The sequence below is a fragment of the Solanum stenotomum genome, unplaced genomic scaffold (genome assembly GCF_019186545.1).
Source record: "Solanum stenotomum isolate F172 unplaced genomic scaffold, ASM1918654v1 scaffold10238, whole genome shotgun sequence".
NCBI classification, from domain to species: domain Eukaryota; kingdom Viridiplantae; phylum Streptophyta; class Magnoliopsida; order Solanales; family Solanaceae; genus Solanum; species Solanum stenotomum.
Window position 1 is genome coordinate 1 of NW_026020969.1, and position 16681 is coordinate 16681.

The window sequence follows — 16681 nt, forward strand, 5'->3', positions numbered from 1 at the left end:
TTTACTCGAATATGGTGGCGAAACCGTAAAGGATTCACTGGTTGGTCCACAAGATCTTCCAATAGATTATTACGGCTTCATATCCGTCATCTTTGGCATCTTTGGTGCCATGTTATCAGATACAAGATTTGCTCGTGGCTTGTTATTATATTCAGTGTGCAATCCATTTCTAACTTAAGGAATATGGAAAATGATCTTAAGCAGATCTCAATGGCTATATGATGTTTGGTATCACGGGTCTCATGACAAACTACTTGGGTGTTAGTCCCCGGGCAAGCAAGACAACTTGATGGAATTGTTTTAGGCACAAATCATTTATAAGAACATGTAGATGTCGTCCCGAAATATTTGCATTCTTTTGATGATTCTTAGCTAAATGAAGTTGTAGAATAGGTTTTGTTTTTATAGTTTGAGCTCTTTTTACATGGCTATTTTGTCCCAAGTTCTAATGACTCTAATCTTAGCGAACACTGTCAAAATTATTACTGTGGTGATATAACATTTTGTTAGTGAATTCAGGTTTCTATATCTTAACTAATGTCTTGTAATGTTGGAAGCAGCTAATGATTGGTTCCTCTTCAACATTCTACCTTCATTTCTACCTTTCTCTGTTAGATTTCATGCAGAGGTTAAAGAATGAAGAAGATCAAAAAGTTGTTGAAATGGCAAATCATTAGAATTGTTTGATAATAATTGTATGCGACAAACGTGCAACGCACGTTCTCGAAAACTAGTTCTACTAAATAGTTGGGCTATGGCTGAACTCACTCTTTTCGAATTTAAACGTAACGTTGTAGTTTGAAATGTTATTGTCGTTTTTCACTTTCTTTTTCATTTCTCTTTTGTGGGTGAATTAGTTTAAACTTGTTATGATGCTCCATCTTGTTTCATGAAGAGTTTATATCAGTGGTTCCAATTGATCCAAATTAAGCCTTTAACCATATAACAAAAATCTATATAAACTGCATTTAATTGTGCATATAATTTGTTCACTCACAGTCCTGCAAAGTTTGTTTCATAAGGTCGAAACCTAATTACATAAAAAATACACGAAGAAGCCAATGGAGTTCAATATCTACTATTCATACATATTTTTTTTAACTATGCATCAACAATAGATTTTTCACGGAAGGGGTTCAGAGAGCCTTACTTGGGTCCGCCCCTGACCACAACCACTGGAAAATAGAACACAACATAATCTCCAAATCTTCTAAGCTAATTTAAAGAAGGCATGACTTTAGATTTTAGCCTCACCGTCCTAAATGAGTGTTGCTTTAGCAAAAAATAAATAAAAATTGTTCAAAACAAGAATTGCTTTAGAATTCAGAACAAAAAATAGTAATTGTTTCTAAATACACCCTTGTATTAAACAACTACCGCTACTTAATTGTACTCGACTCTCAAAAAACATATGATAAATAGGGGTAACTTAACAAACTATACCTTTTATTTGTTATTTTTCTAATTTTCTTAATAAGCGTGAAACAAGCCAAATGGACACACTTATTTTGAGACGAAAAACGTATATTGGAAGTACTTTTTTCAACATAAGAAATTGTGCCTTTGAGGAATAAGTCTAGCCCTCGTGTTTTGGATGAAGAAGACAAATAAAATCTATTACATTCATCTTCTTTTTTTTTGACTATTTTTATGAACAAGATAATATATTGCTAAGATTGCGGGATTACAATAATTTTTTGAACTAAATATACAATGTGTTTATCATCTAATCATCTTTTCTTTGGTCAATTAAATCTTAGTCATTAAATGTAACGTATGCCATGTGCCCCCATCCAAGAAATTGATTGACGAAAATGGAGAGGAGTTGTATCCAACAATTAATGTTATTAAGAAGATATAAATTAGCTTACTTCCCCTCTTTTTTTCTATGTAAAAGAAAGTAGCTAGAAAGAAGAGTCTTATTACTTTCATGGAGATTTCTTACAACAGAATTATAGAAGAAATTTGTGTTGCAATTTTGTTGTTATATACATGGAGAGTGTTGAATTAGGCATGGTTTAAGCCAAAGAAACTTGAAAAATACTTGAGAAAGAGTGGTCTTAAGGGAATTCCATACAAATTATTCTATGGCGATTTGAACGAACTCACAATAAACTCAATGAAGCTAGATCTAAGCCCATCAATTTCTCTGATGATATAGCTCAAAGGCTCATCCCTTTTTTCCTTGATTCCATCAACAAAAATGGTATGTTTCTTGTATTTCTCTTCTTGTATATATACAATGTAATTAATTTTCTGTAAAGATGAACCCCTTTTCGATTGGTACCCTTGCTCCATCCTAGAGGCAGATCCGTGGTAATTTAATCGGTCTTACTTGATCAAATTTGAGTGTCTATTTATATTATGCCTTCTGTTTTTTAATATTTTTCCTAATCGAGAAAGGATTACTCTCAGGTAAAAGTTCTTTTGTTTGGCAAGGCCCATATCCAGCAGTGTTGATCACAGAACCTGAACATGTAAAAGAGATTTTCACAAAGAATTATGGGTATCAAAAGATAGCTCATCCCAATCTATTTGCCAAGTCATTCATTAAAGGTCTTACGTTTCTTGAGGAAGACAAATGGGCCAAACACAGCCTAGTGTGAGAATACGGTCTCAGAACACTGCCACTCTATCAAAAATAGAATCACAACGTGAATATGGTCGTTTTGACACCAAAATTGCATTTTTCGGAGACGGGCCCAAAATCGCGTCTAAAACAGGACTCTCAAAAAACATCTAATAAATACAGATAACTTAGTTAACTTATCTATATTTAACCCTCCTCACATTTTTTTGACTTTTTTTTTTTGTTTCAATGACTAATTTAAATTTATTATTTTGATGGTCAAGTTTATTTATGTTTCACTAGTTTTCTTGTAAAATTTATCATAGATGACCCTTTTTTTTCAAATACAAAAACTAAATTACAATATAGCCAAAAAAGATAGTCTTAAATTATTAATATACCCACAAAAAAATTAGTTTTGAATTTTTTTTCTTTACACTAAGGAATGAAAGCAAAAGATAAAATTAGAATAAGAAACTCAAATAATGATAATCAAAGAGGTCAAAAACAATATGTATGAAAAAGAATAAAATATACCTTGAACTTTTTTAGAAGAATCATATAGGGTTGTTCAAAACCGATCTGAAAAAAAGTTATTGGTTTTTATCAATATTGGGTTATTGGTTTAGCGGTTTTGATAACAATTTTAATTATTTTTGTTATTGGGTTATCGGTTCTTAACGGTTTGAGGTTTTTCCTTAACGGGTTAACCAATAACCCGATAGTAAATTAGATAATTATATTTATACCATTTTGTATATCTAGTCCTTGACTTAGAGTTTGATTTTCCTACTTTTATTTATGGTTGTCTCAAACACTTGGTTATTCTACAATGTAAAAGTGTTTTCTTTTGAACAAGATATAACTTGTGAACTCATGTGCATTGTTTATTTGGTTTGTCACCTTGTTTCTAAGTGATTTTCAATGTTTTTTTTTGTGTCAAATCTTAATGGTTAAACCGATAACCGAACCGATAATGATCAAAAGCCGATAAACCAATAACTGATAAGTCAGTATCTTAATGGTTTTATGATGGTTTAGCATCTCTACAAACCGATAATCAATAAGCCAAATCGATAAACTTCAAAACCAAACCGAATTGACCAATACACAGCCCTAGGATCATATATACCCCTATATGATTTTTTAAAAAAATTAAAAGTCAAAAATATAAATTTAAAACTAATTTTTTCACTTCCGTTGAATGAAGGGTATATATGAGCTAATTTTGTAACAATAGGAGTATATGTGAGCCGTTTGTATAACAGTAAGGTTATATTTGTGTCACTTTCATATTGAGGAGCATATCAGCTTTAAATGACAAAGTTGAGGGATATATTAAAAAAAAATTCCTTGAAAATATTTTTTATAGTATAAGAGTATATATGGTCGTTTTTCCGGATATATAATCTAGACAAATCCTATGGGAGGTGGGGTCGTGGGGGTGGTATAAGGATGATGAGGATGAAGATGAGGTGTGTTGGAAGGTTCAGAAGATACAATCAATATGGAATATCACTTTACTTATTTTTCTTATTTCCACTACAAAAGTCATATTCTAGCTCATTTTAGGTAAGGAAAAAGGTCAAATACACCCCGAACTATCGTAAATGGTATGCAGATACCCACCATCATACTTTTGGGACATTGGTGTCCCTACCGTCCAAAACCTATAACATAAATGCCCTTCACTCTAATGGATGACTAAATAGGGACACGTGGCACAATCTTATCCGTCGATTCGATATTTAATAAATGTCGGATCGGTGAACAAGATTATGCCACGTGTATATCCGTTAGTATAAATGGTATATTTTCTCGACAGGATGATGAAGGAAACAAATCTTATGATTAATGTTGTACATGTACTTGACACAATATTACAATGAATGATGATGCTATCCTGCAATTGAAATTCAGAATAATGTATTCCATGGGCAAATAACTGTATAGTTCAAAATCATCTTTATGAATATTTATTAGGTAGAATAATCTGATGGACCCTTATACTTGTACGAGTTTGTATTATGAATTCTTCTACTTTACCCTTTGTCAACTAAACCCCTAAACTCAGTGAAGCTCAATATTGTAAGCCCTTCTGACCATTGACCAAGCTTATGTGACAACTTAATTATTGAGTTGGCACAAATACGTGATATCACGCGTTGAAGGAGCGTGAACATCAAAATTTAGACTAAAACTATTTTTTTTTAAAAAAAAACAAAAATAAGAAAATTAAAAATGATTTTTTTACTTCTTTCTTCTTTTCCATCCTCACCAGTCACCAACCCTTATTTCTCTTTTTTCCCCTTCCCAGCCCTCTCCGACTTCTCTGTTCTCTTTTTTTTTTTTCATATTTTCTTTCTTTCTGAGAAACGATAATGTATTATTGATGTAGATGTATGTTTTTTTTTCTTTTTTTTTTGTAATTTACAACCCATGAGGTGACAAAGATTCAATAGTTTTGAAGGATGAAAAGTGATTGTTGGATATCTTTGTGAAATTAGGTGAAATATATTATGTAAAATTGTATACAAATATTATGATATATTGAAGTATTTTAATGGTGATTTATTGGCAATGGTGAAAAAGGATATATGTTTGTATAATAATGGATCGATGCAATGATATTATATGTATCTCCGTCTAATTTTCCTAATTATAGATTATTGTTTTTGAATTGTCTCCCTATTTTACCAATCGAAATTGAAAAGTATCACAACCATTAAAAGATTTGATAATGTTTAACCCTCGAATAACTTGCTAGATTCATTTATGGGAATAATATACAAAATTCAATCCATTTATTATTCTTCATAACGCAGTTGAAAGTTTGAGTTACATATATAGAAAGCACTCTTCACAAGACTAGATGAAAGTTAAACACCATAAAATGTTGAAGATCTAAAACACACACTGAAGAAAAAGTATAAACATTTTCGATAGGGTTAACTAAACTACAACATTTTTAAAGTTTGCACATAAGCAGAGGAGCACCATACTGTGGATGAATAGTCACTACTTCAACTGGAGCATGTGTATATGATGGAGAGAGTTCGAAGGTGAACTTTTGTAGTATCATTGCTATTGCCATTTTTGCTTCCATCATTGCAAAGTTTTGTCCAATGCAAATTCGGGGTCCCCAACCAAATGGAATAAACGAGACTTGCCCGTTTGTTGCCTTTGACACTCCTTCACTGAATCTTTCAGGTTTGAATTCCTTTGCGTCTTCACCCCATAATTCCTTGTTATAATGTACTAAGATTGCGGGTATTACAAGTAGTACTTCAGCTGGTAGACTCAGCTCAGCCAATTTGACTTCATCTTTGTTCCTTCTACCATATATCAGTGCTGGGGGGAATAGCCTTAACGTCTCGTACAAGATCATTGTCACCTAAGGAAAACAAACATGTATTGCATAAGTTGGCAGTAGAGTTAGTCCACTTATGAGAGAATTTGTGAAAAGTACTTACAATTTTGAGGCGACTTAGTCCTTCAAAATGTGGTTTTTCATTTCCGAATACATTCAAAACCTCCTCTCTGGCACGTACTTGCCACTTTGGATGTAGGCACAGTAATATCATTGTCCATACGAGCAACACTGAAGTGGTATCTTGTCCAGCAAAGTAGAACAACTTGCACTCTTTGATTATTTCTGTTGTTGTCATTCCGAAATCTTTGTTTCCATGTTGTTCTATTTCTTTCGTATTGGATTCAAGTAATATGCCTAATAAGTCTTCATTATTATTACTAGTCTCCCCTGCTTTCATCGCCATCAATCTTTTGTCAATAATACACCTAATTGTCGTTTGAATTTCCTTTTCAATTTCCAGCATTCTTTTCTTCTTCTTACAAGGGAAGAACCTAAAAATAAAATCTTAAGTAAATTTCTATGCTATGAACTATGAAGTAGAAATTTGCTCGAATGCATTAATATTGTACGTACCTCGACCCTGGAAATCGAAAAAACTTGCTCCATTATATACTCAGCTTGTTCTTTCTGAAGTTCAAATACTTTTCTTCCTTCTTCATAACTACTCCCAAATGCAGTTTGAGAAATGACTTCACCTGTCATTAGTTNCTTGCTCCATTACATACTCAGCTTGTTCTTTCTGAAGTTCAAATACTTTTCTTCCTTCTTCATAACTACTCCCAAATGCAGTTTGAGAAATGACTTCACCTGTCATTAGTTGAAAATGTGGCCATACATCGAGCTCGACTGATATTTCCTTTGGAGCAACCCCCTCCCATTTGCTTAGCATTTCACTACAACTCTGATAAAATGCTGGAACCATATGCTGTTACGTAGACAGGTTAATTTCACTTATGATCACTAAGTTCTATATACTAGCTATAAGCAAAAATAAACAAATTTAGTAGTATGTATTACCTTAAGTTTCTCAAAATGGAAGGCGGGATTGATGATTTTTCTGTGCTTAGCCCATTTATGTTCCTCGAGGGTAAGGAGACCTTGAACCAATAACTCCGCGAATGGATTAGAATTTTTATTCTTGTGATAAATATAATTTTTCTCAAAAATCTTCTTTATGAGTGCAGGTTCTGTGATGAATACTATAGGGTTGGTTCCTAGCCAGGCAAAAGAATTTTTACCTGCAGAGTATTTAGTAGTTTTGGGTTAATAAAAAAAGCAGGGCTTATTCTAAACCATATTGTAAGTGACAGTAAATCAAACTCTATATCGAGTATATCCAGAATCCATAAACTCAAAATCTTAGCGCCGTCTGACACTACTGGGCACAACATTTTTACAAGAACTATACTATGCCACAATACTTCAACTAGAGGAGCGTCTCGTTGGTTCACCAAGCCCCAACCTAGCGTCACATGTTCTCTTCAAATACAAGGAGATCTAGAGACAAACTACCGACTCCTCCCAAAATTACATTATTGAGCGAAAAATAATTGTTAGTGGACCACCACCACTTTTCAACAATTGCATGAAGTCGAAGACATAATTCCGTAGATAAAAGTTTGCTCCCTTTAATAGTTTGCATGATCACACATTTAAACATGATATCAGATCAGGCAAAGATCCTGGTGGATTCATGTCTTATATAAAAAAATTACGTGATTGGTCCATGAAAAGAATATGATTATGCAGACATGATATCAGATCAGGCAAGGAAGAAAAATAAGTAATGAAAAAAATAATTAAAAACTAAATTGTTGTAGTTACCATTTTTGTTGATGGAGCCACAAAAAAAAGGGATGAGCCTTTGAGGTACATCATCAGAGAAATTGATGGGCTTAGATTTGGCTTCATTGAGTTTATTTGTGAGCTCTTTCAAATCTCCATAGAGTAATTTGTATGGATTTCCCTTAAGACCACTCGTTCTTAAGTATTTCTCAAGTTTCTTTGGCTTAAACCATGCCCAATTCAACACTTTCCATGTGTATATTACTAACAAAATTGCAACACAAATTGCTACTATCATCTCAATCTACTCCCACAAGTAATAAATCTTATGGAAAATACTTCACCACGAACAACTATAGGAAATTCTTATAGCTTGAGGCGTGTCAAAGATATTGTCATTAAGGATATTTCACCCAGTATAAGTCTATGATCCCGAGGATTCAATAAGCTCTTTTAGTATAAACTAGAAGCCAGAAACTAACAAAAATATGATATAAATCCAATCCGCTTCCTCACCATTAGTATAGAAGAAGATTTATATAGGAAAACATGATCATCTCTAATCTTCTTCGAACGGTTGAAAGAGTAAAATCTTTAAAGACATTGAAGACAATTCATTTCAAGAAAGGTCAATTTTGTGGACCTTTTTTAGGATGATGGTTAACAAAATATGGACTAGTGCATGAATGAGGACCAAGACGTTTCCATAATTATATTTTTGACCATCATAATTGACAACAATGATGTTTGTCCCAATTGGTCAAATTTGTGGAGGAGCTTCGTCCTATACTCATATACAAACATTTATGCCTTTGGCTTTTTATAGATACTTTTTTCTTTTGAGTTCTATAATTTTTTAAAATATTTGGTTTATGTTATATCATGTATTCAGAATAGTAAATTAGAAATATTGTTAAGATGGGGAAATATATATATATATATATATATATATATATACAAGTCCACAAAATTCACTATGTGTTCTTAAGAAATTTAATCCCCTCAATGTACCCAAGGTTGTGGATTATTGCCTCCCAGGATAAAATGGATATACCTATTAAAGAAGTAGTGGTACCTCACACTTCAATAACTTCAGCAAACTCAAAAGTCAGCAACGAAATCATACCTATTATAGAAGTAGTGATACCTCACACTTTAGCAACAAAATCATACCTATTAAAGAAGAAGTGGTACCTCACACTTTAATAACTTCACCGAACTCAAAAGTCAGCAACGAAATCACACAATGACTCTACTTTAAGGAGAAAATTCCAAAAAAATACTTGGTTTGTAAGAAAATACATGTGTGCAGAAGAAGGAGAAAATTTGATATGATGGTGCGGTGTGAACTCACATGTTCAGAATAGGCATGCCGATGCCGAGGCCAAGCGAGCGACGATGATGCGAGGGGGCACCCTCTCCTTAGGCCTTTAAGGGCTAAAGGAAGTGTTTTACTAAACATAAATTCGATTGCTAAGGAAAAAAAAATTAAATCAAAAGCTAAACAACTTTGATAACATTAACAAAACTGCAGTTCATGTTTTAAATTAGAAGCATGACTTCCGCCATCACCCAACAATTTAGTATCGATCATTTGAATGATGCATGTAGATCAACGTACAACACAAATGACGTAAATATAATCTTAAAGTTTGCGCATAAGCAGAGGAGCACCATACTGAGGATGAATAGCCACTACTGCAACTGGAGCATGAGTATATGACGGAGAGAGTTCAAAGGAGAACTTTTGTAGTATCATTGCTATTGCCATCTTTGCTTCCATCATTGCAAAGTTTTGTCCAATGCAAATTCGGGGTCCCCAACCAAATGGAATAAACGAGACTTGTCCGTTTGTTGCCTTTGACACTCCTTCACTGAATCTTTCTGGTTTGAATTCCTTCGTGTCTTCACCCCATAATTCCTTGTTATAATGTACTAAGATTGCGGGTATAACGAGTAGTACTTCAGCTGGCAGACTCAGCTCACCCAATTTTACTTCATCTTTGTTCCTTCTACCATATATCGGTGCTGGGGGAAATAGCCTTAACGTCTCGTACAAGATCATTGTCACCTAAGGAAAACAAACATGTATTACATAAGTTGGCAGTAGAATTAGTGCACTAATGAGCGAAATTTTGTGAAAAGTACTTACAATTTTTAGACGACTAAGTCCTTCAAAATCTGGTTTTTCATTTCCGAATACATTCAAAACTTCCTCTCTTGCACGTACTTGCCACTCTCGATGTAGGCACAGTAATATCATCGTCCATACGAGCAACACTGAAGTGGTATCTTGTCCAGCAAAATAGAATAACTTGCACTCTTCAATCACTTCTATTGTTGTCATTCCGAAATCTTTGTTTCCATGTTGTTCAATTTCTTTCGTATTGGATTCAAGTAATATGCCTAATAAATCTTCATTATTAGTACTAGTCTCCCCTGCTTTCATCGCCATCAATCTTTTGTCAATGATACGCCTAATTGTCGCTTGAATTTCCTTTTCGATTTCCAACATTCTTTTCTTCTTCTTACTAGGCAAGAACCTTGTAATAACAATCTAAGTAAATTCTCTATGCTATGAAGTAGAAATTTGATCCAATACTTTAAAATTGTACGTACCTCGACCCTGGTATATAAATCGAAAAAACTTGTTCCATTACATACTCAGCTTGTTCTTTCTGAAGTTCAAATACTATTCTCCCTTCTTCATAGCTACTCCCAAATGCAGTTCGAGAAATGACTTCACCTGTCATTAGTTGAAAGTGTGGCCATACATCGAGCTCGACTGATGTTTCCTTTGGAACAGCCTCCTCCCATTTGCTTATCATTTCACTACAACTCTGATAAAATGCTGGAACCATATGCTGTTACGTAGACTGGTTAATTTCACTCATGATCACTAAGTTCTATATACTAGCTATACGCAAAAACAAAAAGATATAGTAGTATTTATAACCTTTAGTTTCTCAAAATGGAAGGCGGGATTGATGATTTTTCTATGCTTAGCCCATTTCTGTTCCTCAAGGGTAACGAGACCTTGAACCAATAACTTCGCGAATGGATTAGAATGCTTATTCTTGTGATACACATAATGTTTTTCAAAAATTATCTTTATAAGTGAAGGTTCTGTGATGAATACTATAGGCTTGGGGCCTAGCCAGGCAAAAGAATTTTTACCTGCAGAGTATTTATCAGTTTTGTGTTAGTAAAAAAAGCAAAGCTTATACTAAAATAGATTGTAAGTGATATATCGCCTACGGGTTCAACAAAACTAGTACTAGTTTTAGTTCAAACTCTATATTTGTGTTTTAAAATCTATTTAATACGTAGAGATATATAATTCATCAAGAACTCAATAAGCTGCTTTTTCAAGAATCCAGAATTCATAAACTCAATTATACTATGCCACGATACTTCAACTAGAGGAGCGACCAGTTGGTTCACCAGACCCCAACCTAGCATCACACATTCTAGAGACAAAGTATGGAACTCCTCCCAAAATTACATTATTCGAGCCAGAATTGGCCGTTAGTGGACTACCTCCACGTTTTAAATGAGATGGTCACACATTTAAACATGATATCAGATCAGGCAAAGACCCTGAATTCAAGTCTTATATAATAACAAAAATTATGTGATTGGTCCATGAAAGGAATATGATTAAGCAAACTTGTTAGATTGTTGTACTTACCATTTTTATTGATGGAGTCACAGAAAAAAGGGATGAGCCTTTGAGGTACATCATCAGAGAAATTGATGGGCTTAGATTTGGCTTCATTGAGTTTATTTGTAAGCTCTTTCAAATCTCCATAGAGTAATTTGTATGGATTTCCCTTAAGACCACTCTTTCTCAAGTATTTCTCAAATTTTTTTGGCCTAAACCATGCCCAATTCAACACTTTCCATGTGTAAATTACTAACAAAATTGCAACACAAGTTGTTGCTATCATCTCTACTCCCACAAGTGATAAGTACTCCATATTTAAAAAGGCTTCTCTCAAGTACTCTTTTCTCTTATATATATGAAAAATAAATTAAGCATATCCAGACATCTCAATTCATCTTACTGTGTCAGTTGAACACTTGAATTAACTTACAAAAAAATGATCATCTAGACACTTCTAAAATTTATGTGTTACATAATTGTCGAGGTGTCCATGAGACACAATGTGGATGACTTGTGATGTCTAGATATGCATTTTCAAAATTAAAGTGATTCACTATCTATTGAGACCAAGTTAAAGATAGTTTATATTTATTATGCCTTTCTATTATATCAACGACAAGATGGGGTATATATTTGATGAATTTTCCACAACTAATAAAGGTGTTTGTCCCAATTGGTCAAATTTGTGGACTTTTATAGGATGATTGATTGACAAAATATAGACTAGTGCGTGAACGAGGGCCAAGACTTTTCCATGATTTTGAATTTCTTACCTTGTATTTTTTTCCCTCGTAAACACGAAAATTCAATAAGTTGTGAAAACTATCGGTCTTTCATCAATTCTTATACAATCTTACCAAACGAGCAAACCAAAGTTCATAAATAAGATATCGGAATATCCTAAGGCGTAATATTAATAAATCACATATCTCCATATTCTTTTAATAAATAAATGTTTGTGATTATAAATTGCAAATAAACATAATTTTAGAAAGATTCACTAGTCAATAATAGTATTGCCTAGTTATTCTTTAATATTATCCCTTCACATGACATGAACAATCTCTTCATGCCGAGAATGAGTTTTTTTTTTTTGAATTATTTAAAATGGTTGGTCTTTTTTCTTTTGCAAAATATAAACTCATGGGTCCAGCTTTACATTTAAAAATAAATAAATTGAAAGCACTATTTGGAATCCCAAATCATACTTTTTGAAGAATTTGGGATTTGATTTCAAATCATGATCCCAAATTGCATCTTCAAATGCTGATTTGGAATCATGACTACATATCTCACAAATTATGCTCTGCACCCTAAAAGAACTTATGTCCCACTAAACATAAACTCGATGCTAAGGAAATAAATAAATAAAAATCAACCCATTTGAAGAAAAAAAAGGACAATTAAAGGAACTATTGTCCTCCACCAAAATGTTAAAGCATACAAGGAAAAATAGGAGATTTGAGATGGAGCACAAACCATATCAAAAGCTAAAAAACTTTGATAACATTAACCAAACTGCAGTTAATGTTTGAATTCGAAACATGACTTCCACGATCTCGCAACAATTTAGTATATCAATCATTCAAATGATGCATGTAGATCAACGTACAACACCAATGCTGTAAAATATCATATTAAAGCTTGCGCATAAGCAGAGGAGCGCCATACTGAGGATGAATAGTCACTATTATGTGTATATGATGGTGAGAGTTCAAAGGAGAACTTTTGTAGTATCATTGCTATCACCATTTTTGCTTCCATCATTGCAAAGTTTTGTCCGATGCAAACACGCGGTCCCNTGCTTCCATCATTGCAAAGTTTTGTCCGATGCAAATTCGGGGTCCCCAACCAAATGGGATAAATGAGACTTGTCCTTTCATTGCCTTTGACACTCCTTCACTGAATCTCTCTGGTTTGAATTCCTTCGCGTCTTCACCCCATACCTCCTTATCATAATGTAATAGGATTGTGGGTATAATGAGTTGCACTCCAGCTGGTAGATTTAGCTCCCCCAATTTCACTTCCTCTTCAGTCCTTCTACCAGATGATGGCAATGGAGGGAATAGCCTTAATGTCTCGTACAAGATCATCGTCACCTAAAAAAACACTGTAAGTTGGTTAGCCTCAACTTAAGATTTTTCTGCTTATAACTTTCAACGCACTTTTGGTCTGACCAAAATTTTTCAGTACTATTTTATCACTACTATAGTTCAAAATCCAGTGAATGTCTTCTCAAAACAACACGACTAACTCCTTCTCCATTTCATTTCTGGCCTTCATCCTTCTCCTTGTAAATATACTTTTTCATTTATATTAACACAAATGCTTATGGTCATTGTTTTTACCAAACATCTTAATTGTTTCTGCTTCTATCCGAACATGCAACTGTCTATTTGTACAATCAATTTCAACACATAAAAATGTTTTCAACACTGAACGTTTATTAACTAATCTCAAATAGTTAAGCCAATCGGGCTCCAAGTCCACTTCTTGTCTCAACAGTCCTATCGAATAACTATATTGAGTACATAAAACGTACTCATTAAAAGATTGGAAGAAAAGAACTTGCGAAAAGTACTTACAATTTTCAAGCGATTTAGTCCTTCCAAATCTGGTTTATTATTTCCAAAGACGTGCAACACCTCCTCTCTGGCACGTACTTGCCACTCTGGATGTAAGCAGAGCAAAATCATTGTCCATACGAGTAACACTGAAGTGGTCTCTTGTCCAGCAAAATAGAATAATTTGCACTCGTCTACCACGTCTGATATAGTCATTCCAAAATCTTTTCTACAATGAAGTTCAATTTCTTTCATATTGGATTCAAGTAATATGCCCAATAAGTCATCTTTACTAGTCTCCCCTCCTTCGATTGCTCTCAATCTTTTGTCAATGATACGCCTAATTGTCGTTTGAATTTCCTTTTCGATTTTCAGCATTCTTCTGTTCATTTTAGTAGGCAAGAACCTATATAAACAAAGTTATTCGAATTACAGGGAAAGTCTTCTAGTAGAAAAATTGTTAAGGATCAGATTTTTCATATTTAATTACAGAGAGATTTTGCAAGCACAAAAGAAAGTATCGAACATGGAAATGTGATGTACATAAATTGTTGTACCTTGATCCTGGTATATGAATTGAACGTGCTATTCTGATTACATACTCAGCTTGTTCGTTCTGAAGTTCAAATACTGTTCTTCCTTCTTCATAGCTACTCCCAAATGATGTACGAGATATGACTTCACTGGACATTATTTGAAGGTCTGGCCATACATCGAGTTCGAATGATGTTCCCTTTGGAACAATTTCCTCCCATTTGCTTAGCATTTCTCTACAACTCACATAAAATGCTGGCAGCATATGCTGTAAACAAATGAAAAAACCAACAACTATAAATGGATAACTTCTTAATGTTTAAGGCATCTCAATAAGCAATACTAAGTAGCACAGGGAAATTTACCATGTTTTCTAAATTCTAAATTTGGTTCTCCCTATTATTCAATTAGTTTTCTTACTTCCGTTCTAAGTCCGTTTAAAAAAGAATGCTACTTTCTATATTTAGTAATTCTTCAATTATGATATCCCACATGGCAGGTTTCAGACTACAAGATTCAAAGCATATTATGGTACAATATACACATATTTAGTTTAAGCCGACAAGTCTCCCTTATTTTCATAAATATCGTCTCTGCCCAATCAAACTACAACAACAATAACACATCCACTATCATCCCACAAGTAGAATATGGGCATGATGGTTGTTGAAGTTTGTTTTTAGTTACTGTAGTAACTTTTAGCAAAATAAGTTATTTAGTTTGAATTTTGAATTTTAGTTAGTTTGTTTATGTTGTTAGATATTTTAGGTTGTTTAAATTTTAAATTATGCAGATTATGCAGATATCTTTTTGTGCTACTCCATTTTTAAAAAACACCAACAGTGGTATGAGAGCTTCATTGATCTTAAGGGATCTGTGAAATCTTCCAAAGAACTACCATACATTTTAAACCCGTAAGGGCTACCTTTTTAACCCATCAGGGCTACCCATTTTAACCCATCAAGGCAACCTTTTCAACTAGTGCTTTTTTCAATGCACAGGCTTGTCTAAATCATATTTTAACCAAAATAATGGCAAGCAAAAGTCTCTCTTTGAATGCCCCATAAATTTTCACAGACAAAAACTATCAAATTTGGTCTGTGAGAATAAAACCATATTTTGAAACATATGTGATATGTGAGGTTGTGATGGAAGAAAAATCCTTACAACTTCTCTCTGCGAATCATACAAAAGTTCATATTAAAGCACTTTCAAAAAAACTTCTACACAAGGCAATGTCATCGCATGTGTTTTTGAAGAACAAAAATCAAAAGAAGAAAAAGAAAAAAGAAGAAATTTTGCAAGTTCAAAAACAATGAAAAAAACCCAGCATCAACTACCAAAGCAAAAATTGAGGAGGAGCATTTTTTTCAATTGCAATAACTAAAGCAAAGGAGGAGTGTTGAAGTTTGCTTTTAGTTACTGCAGTAACTTTTAGCAAAATAAGTTATTTAGTTTGAATAAATTTGAATTTTGAATTTTAGTTAGTTTGTTCATGTTGTTGAGATATTTTAGGTTGTTTAAATTTTAAATTATGCAGATTATGTGTTTTATGTTGGCTATTTAAATCCCCTCAATGCTTAATAAAATTATTGAAAGCTATTGAAAGTAATTTCAATCCATTGAGAGACATTTTCAATCCTTTTGTGCTGCCCCATTTTTAAAAAACACCAACAATGGTGTATACACAGAAACTTACCCCTACCTTGTGAAGGTAGAGAGATTGTTTTTGAAAGACCCTCAGTTCAAGTATAACAATTCAAAACAAGTTCGAAAAGGAAACATAATAGTGAAGAAAGCACGTTGAAAATAATGGAGAAAAGAACATCAACAACAAGAGTAATAAGTAGAACCTTCAACTTCTCTACGTGGAAGGCGGGATTGATGATTTTTCTGTGTTTGGCCCACTTGTCTCCCTCAATATTTGCTAGACCCTGAGCCAATAACTTGGTCATTGGATTGGGATGATTTTGCTTTAGATACACATAATTCTTTGTGAAAATCTCTTTTACATGTTCAGGGTCTGTGATCAACACTACTGGATATGGGCCTAGCCACATAAAAGAATTTTTACCTGTGAGTAATCACTTTAATTTTTGGTTAGTAAAATCTAAAATCTCGAGTTTTTGCTATTTCATCTACCTCAATTTATGTGGCACACTTTCCTATTTAATCAGTCCCAAAAAAAA

The 16681-nt window shown here is 33.5% G+C and overlaps 1 protein-coding gene and 2 pseudogenes across 2 annotated transcripts in view; all 3 read right to left on the reverse strand.

Annotated features, from left to right (window-relative positions):
- Nucleotides 1-5537: 5537 nt before the first annotated feature.
- The window catches only part of LOC125849733 (cytochrome P450 CYP72A219-like), an 18128-nt pseudogene continuing 6984 nt past the window's right edge, over nt 5538-16681 (reverse strand).
- LOC125849732 (cytochrome P450 CYP72A219-like) overlaps nt 9244-16681 on the reverse strand; it is an 8944-nt gene continuing 1506 nt past the window's right edge. Inside the window, exons 1-5 of one of the 2 annotated variants that reach the window (XM_049529699.1) lie at nt 11419-11847; nt 10684-10904; nt 10347-10591; nt 9880-10270; nt 9244-9798 (exon numbers count right to left, since the gene is read on the reverse strand). In XM_049529699.1, the coding sequence (XP_049385656.1) occupies nt 9373-9798; nt 9880-10270; nt 10347-10591; nt 10684-10904; nt 11419-11707 (1572 nt within the window). In that variant the 5' untranslated portion in view covers nt 11708-11847 and the 3' untranslated portion in view covers nt 9244-9372. Of the gene's footprint in view, nt 9799-9879; nt 10271-10346; nt 10592-10683; nt 10905-11418; nt 11848-16681 lie in introns of those variants that run through there. The other variant, XM_049529700.1, reaches the window with a different exon arrangement.
- LOC125849734 (cytochrome P450 CYP72A219-like) overlaps nt 13032-16681 on the reverse strand; it is a 5435-nt pseudogene continuing 1785 nt past the window's right edge.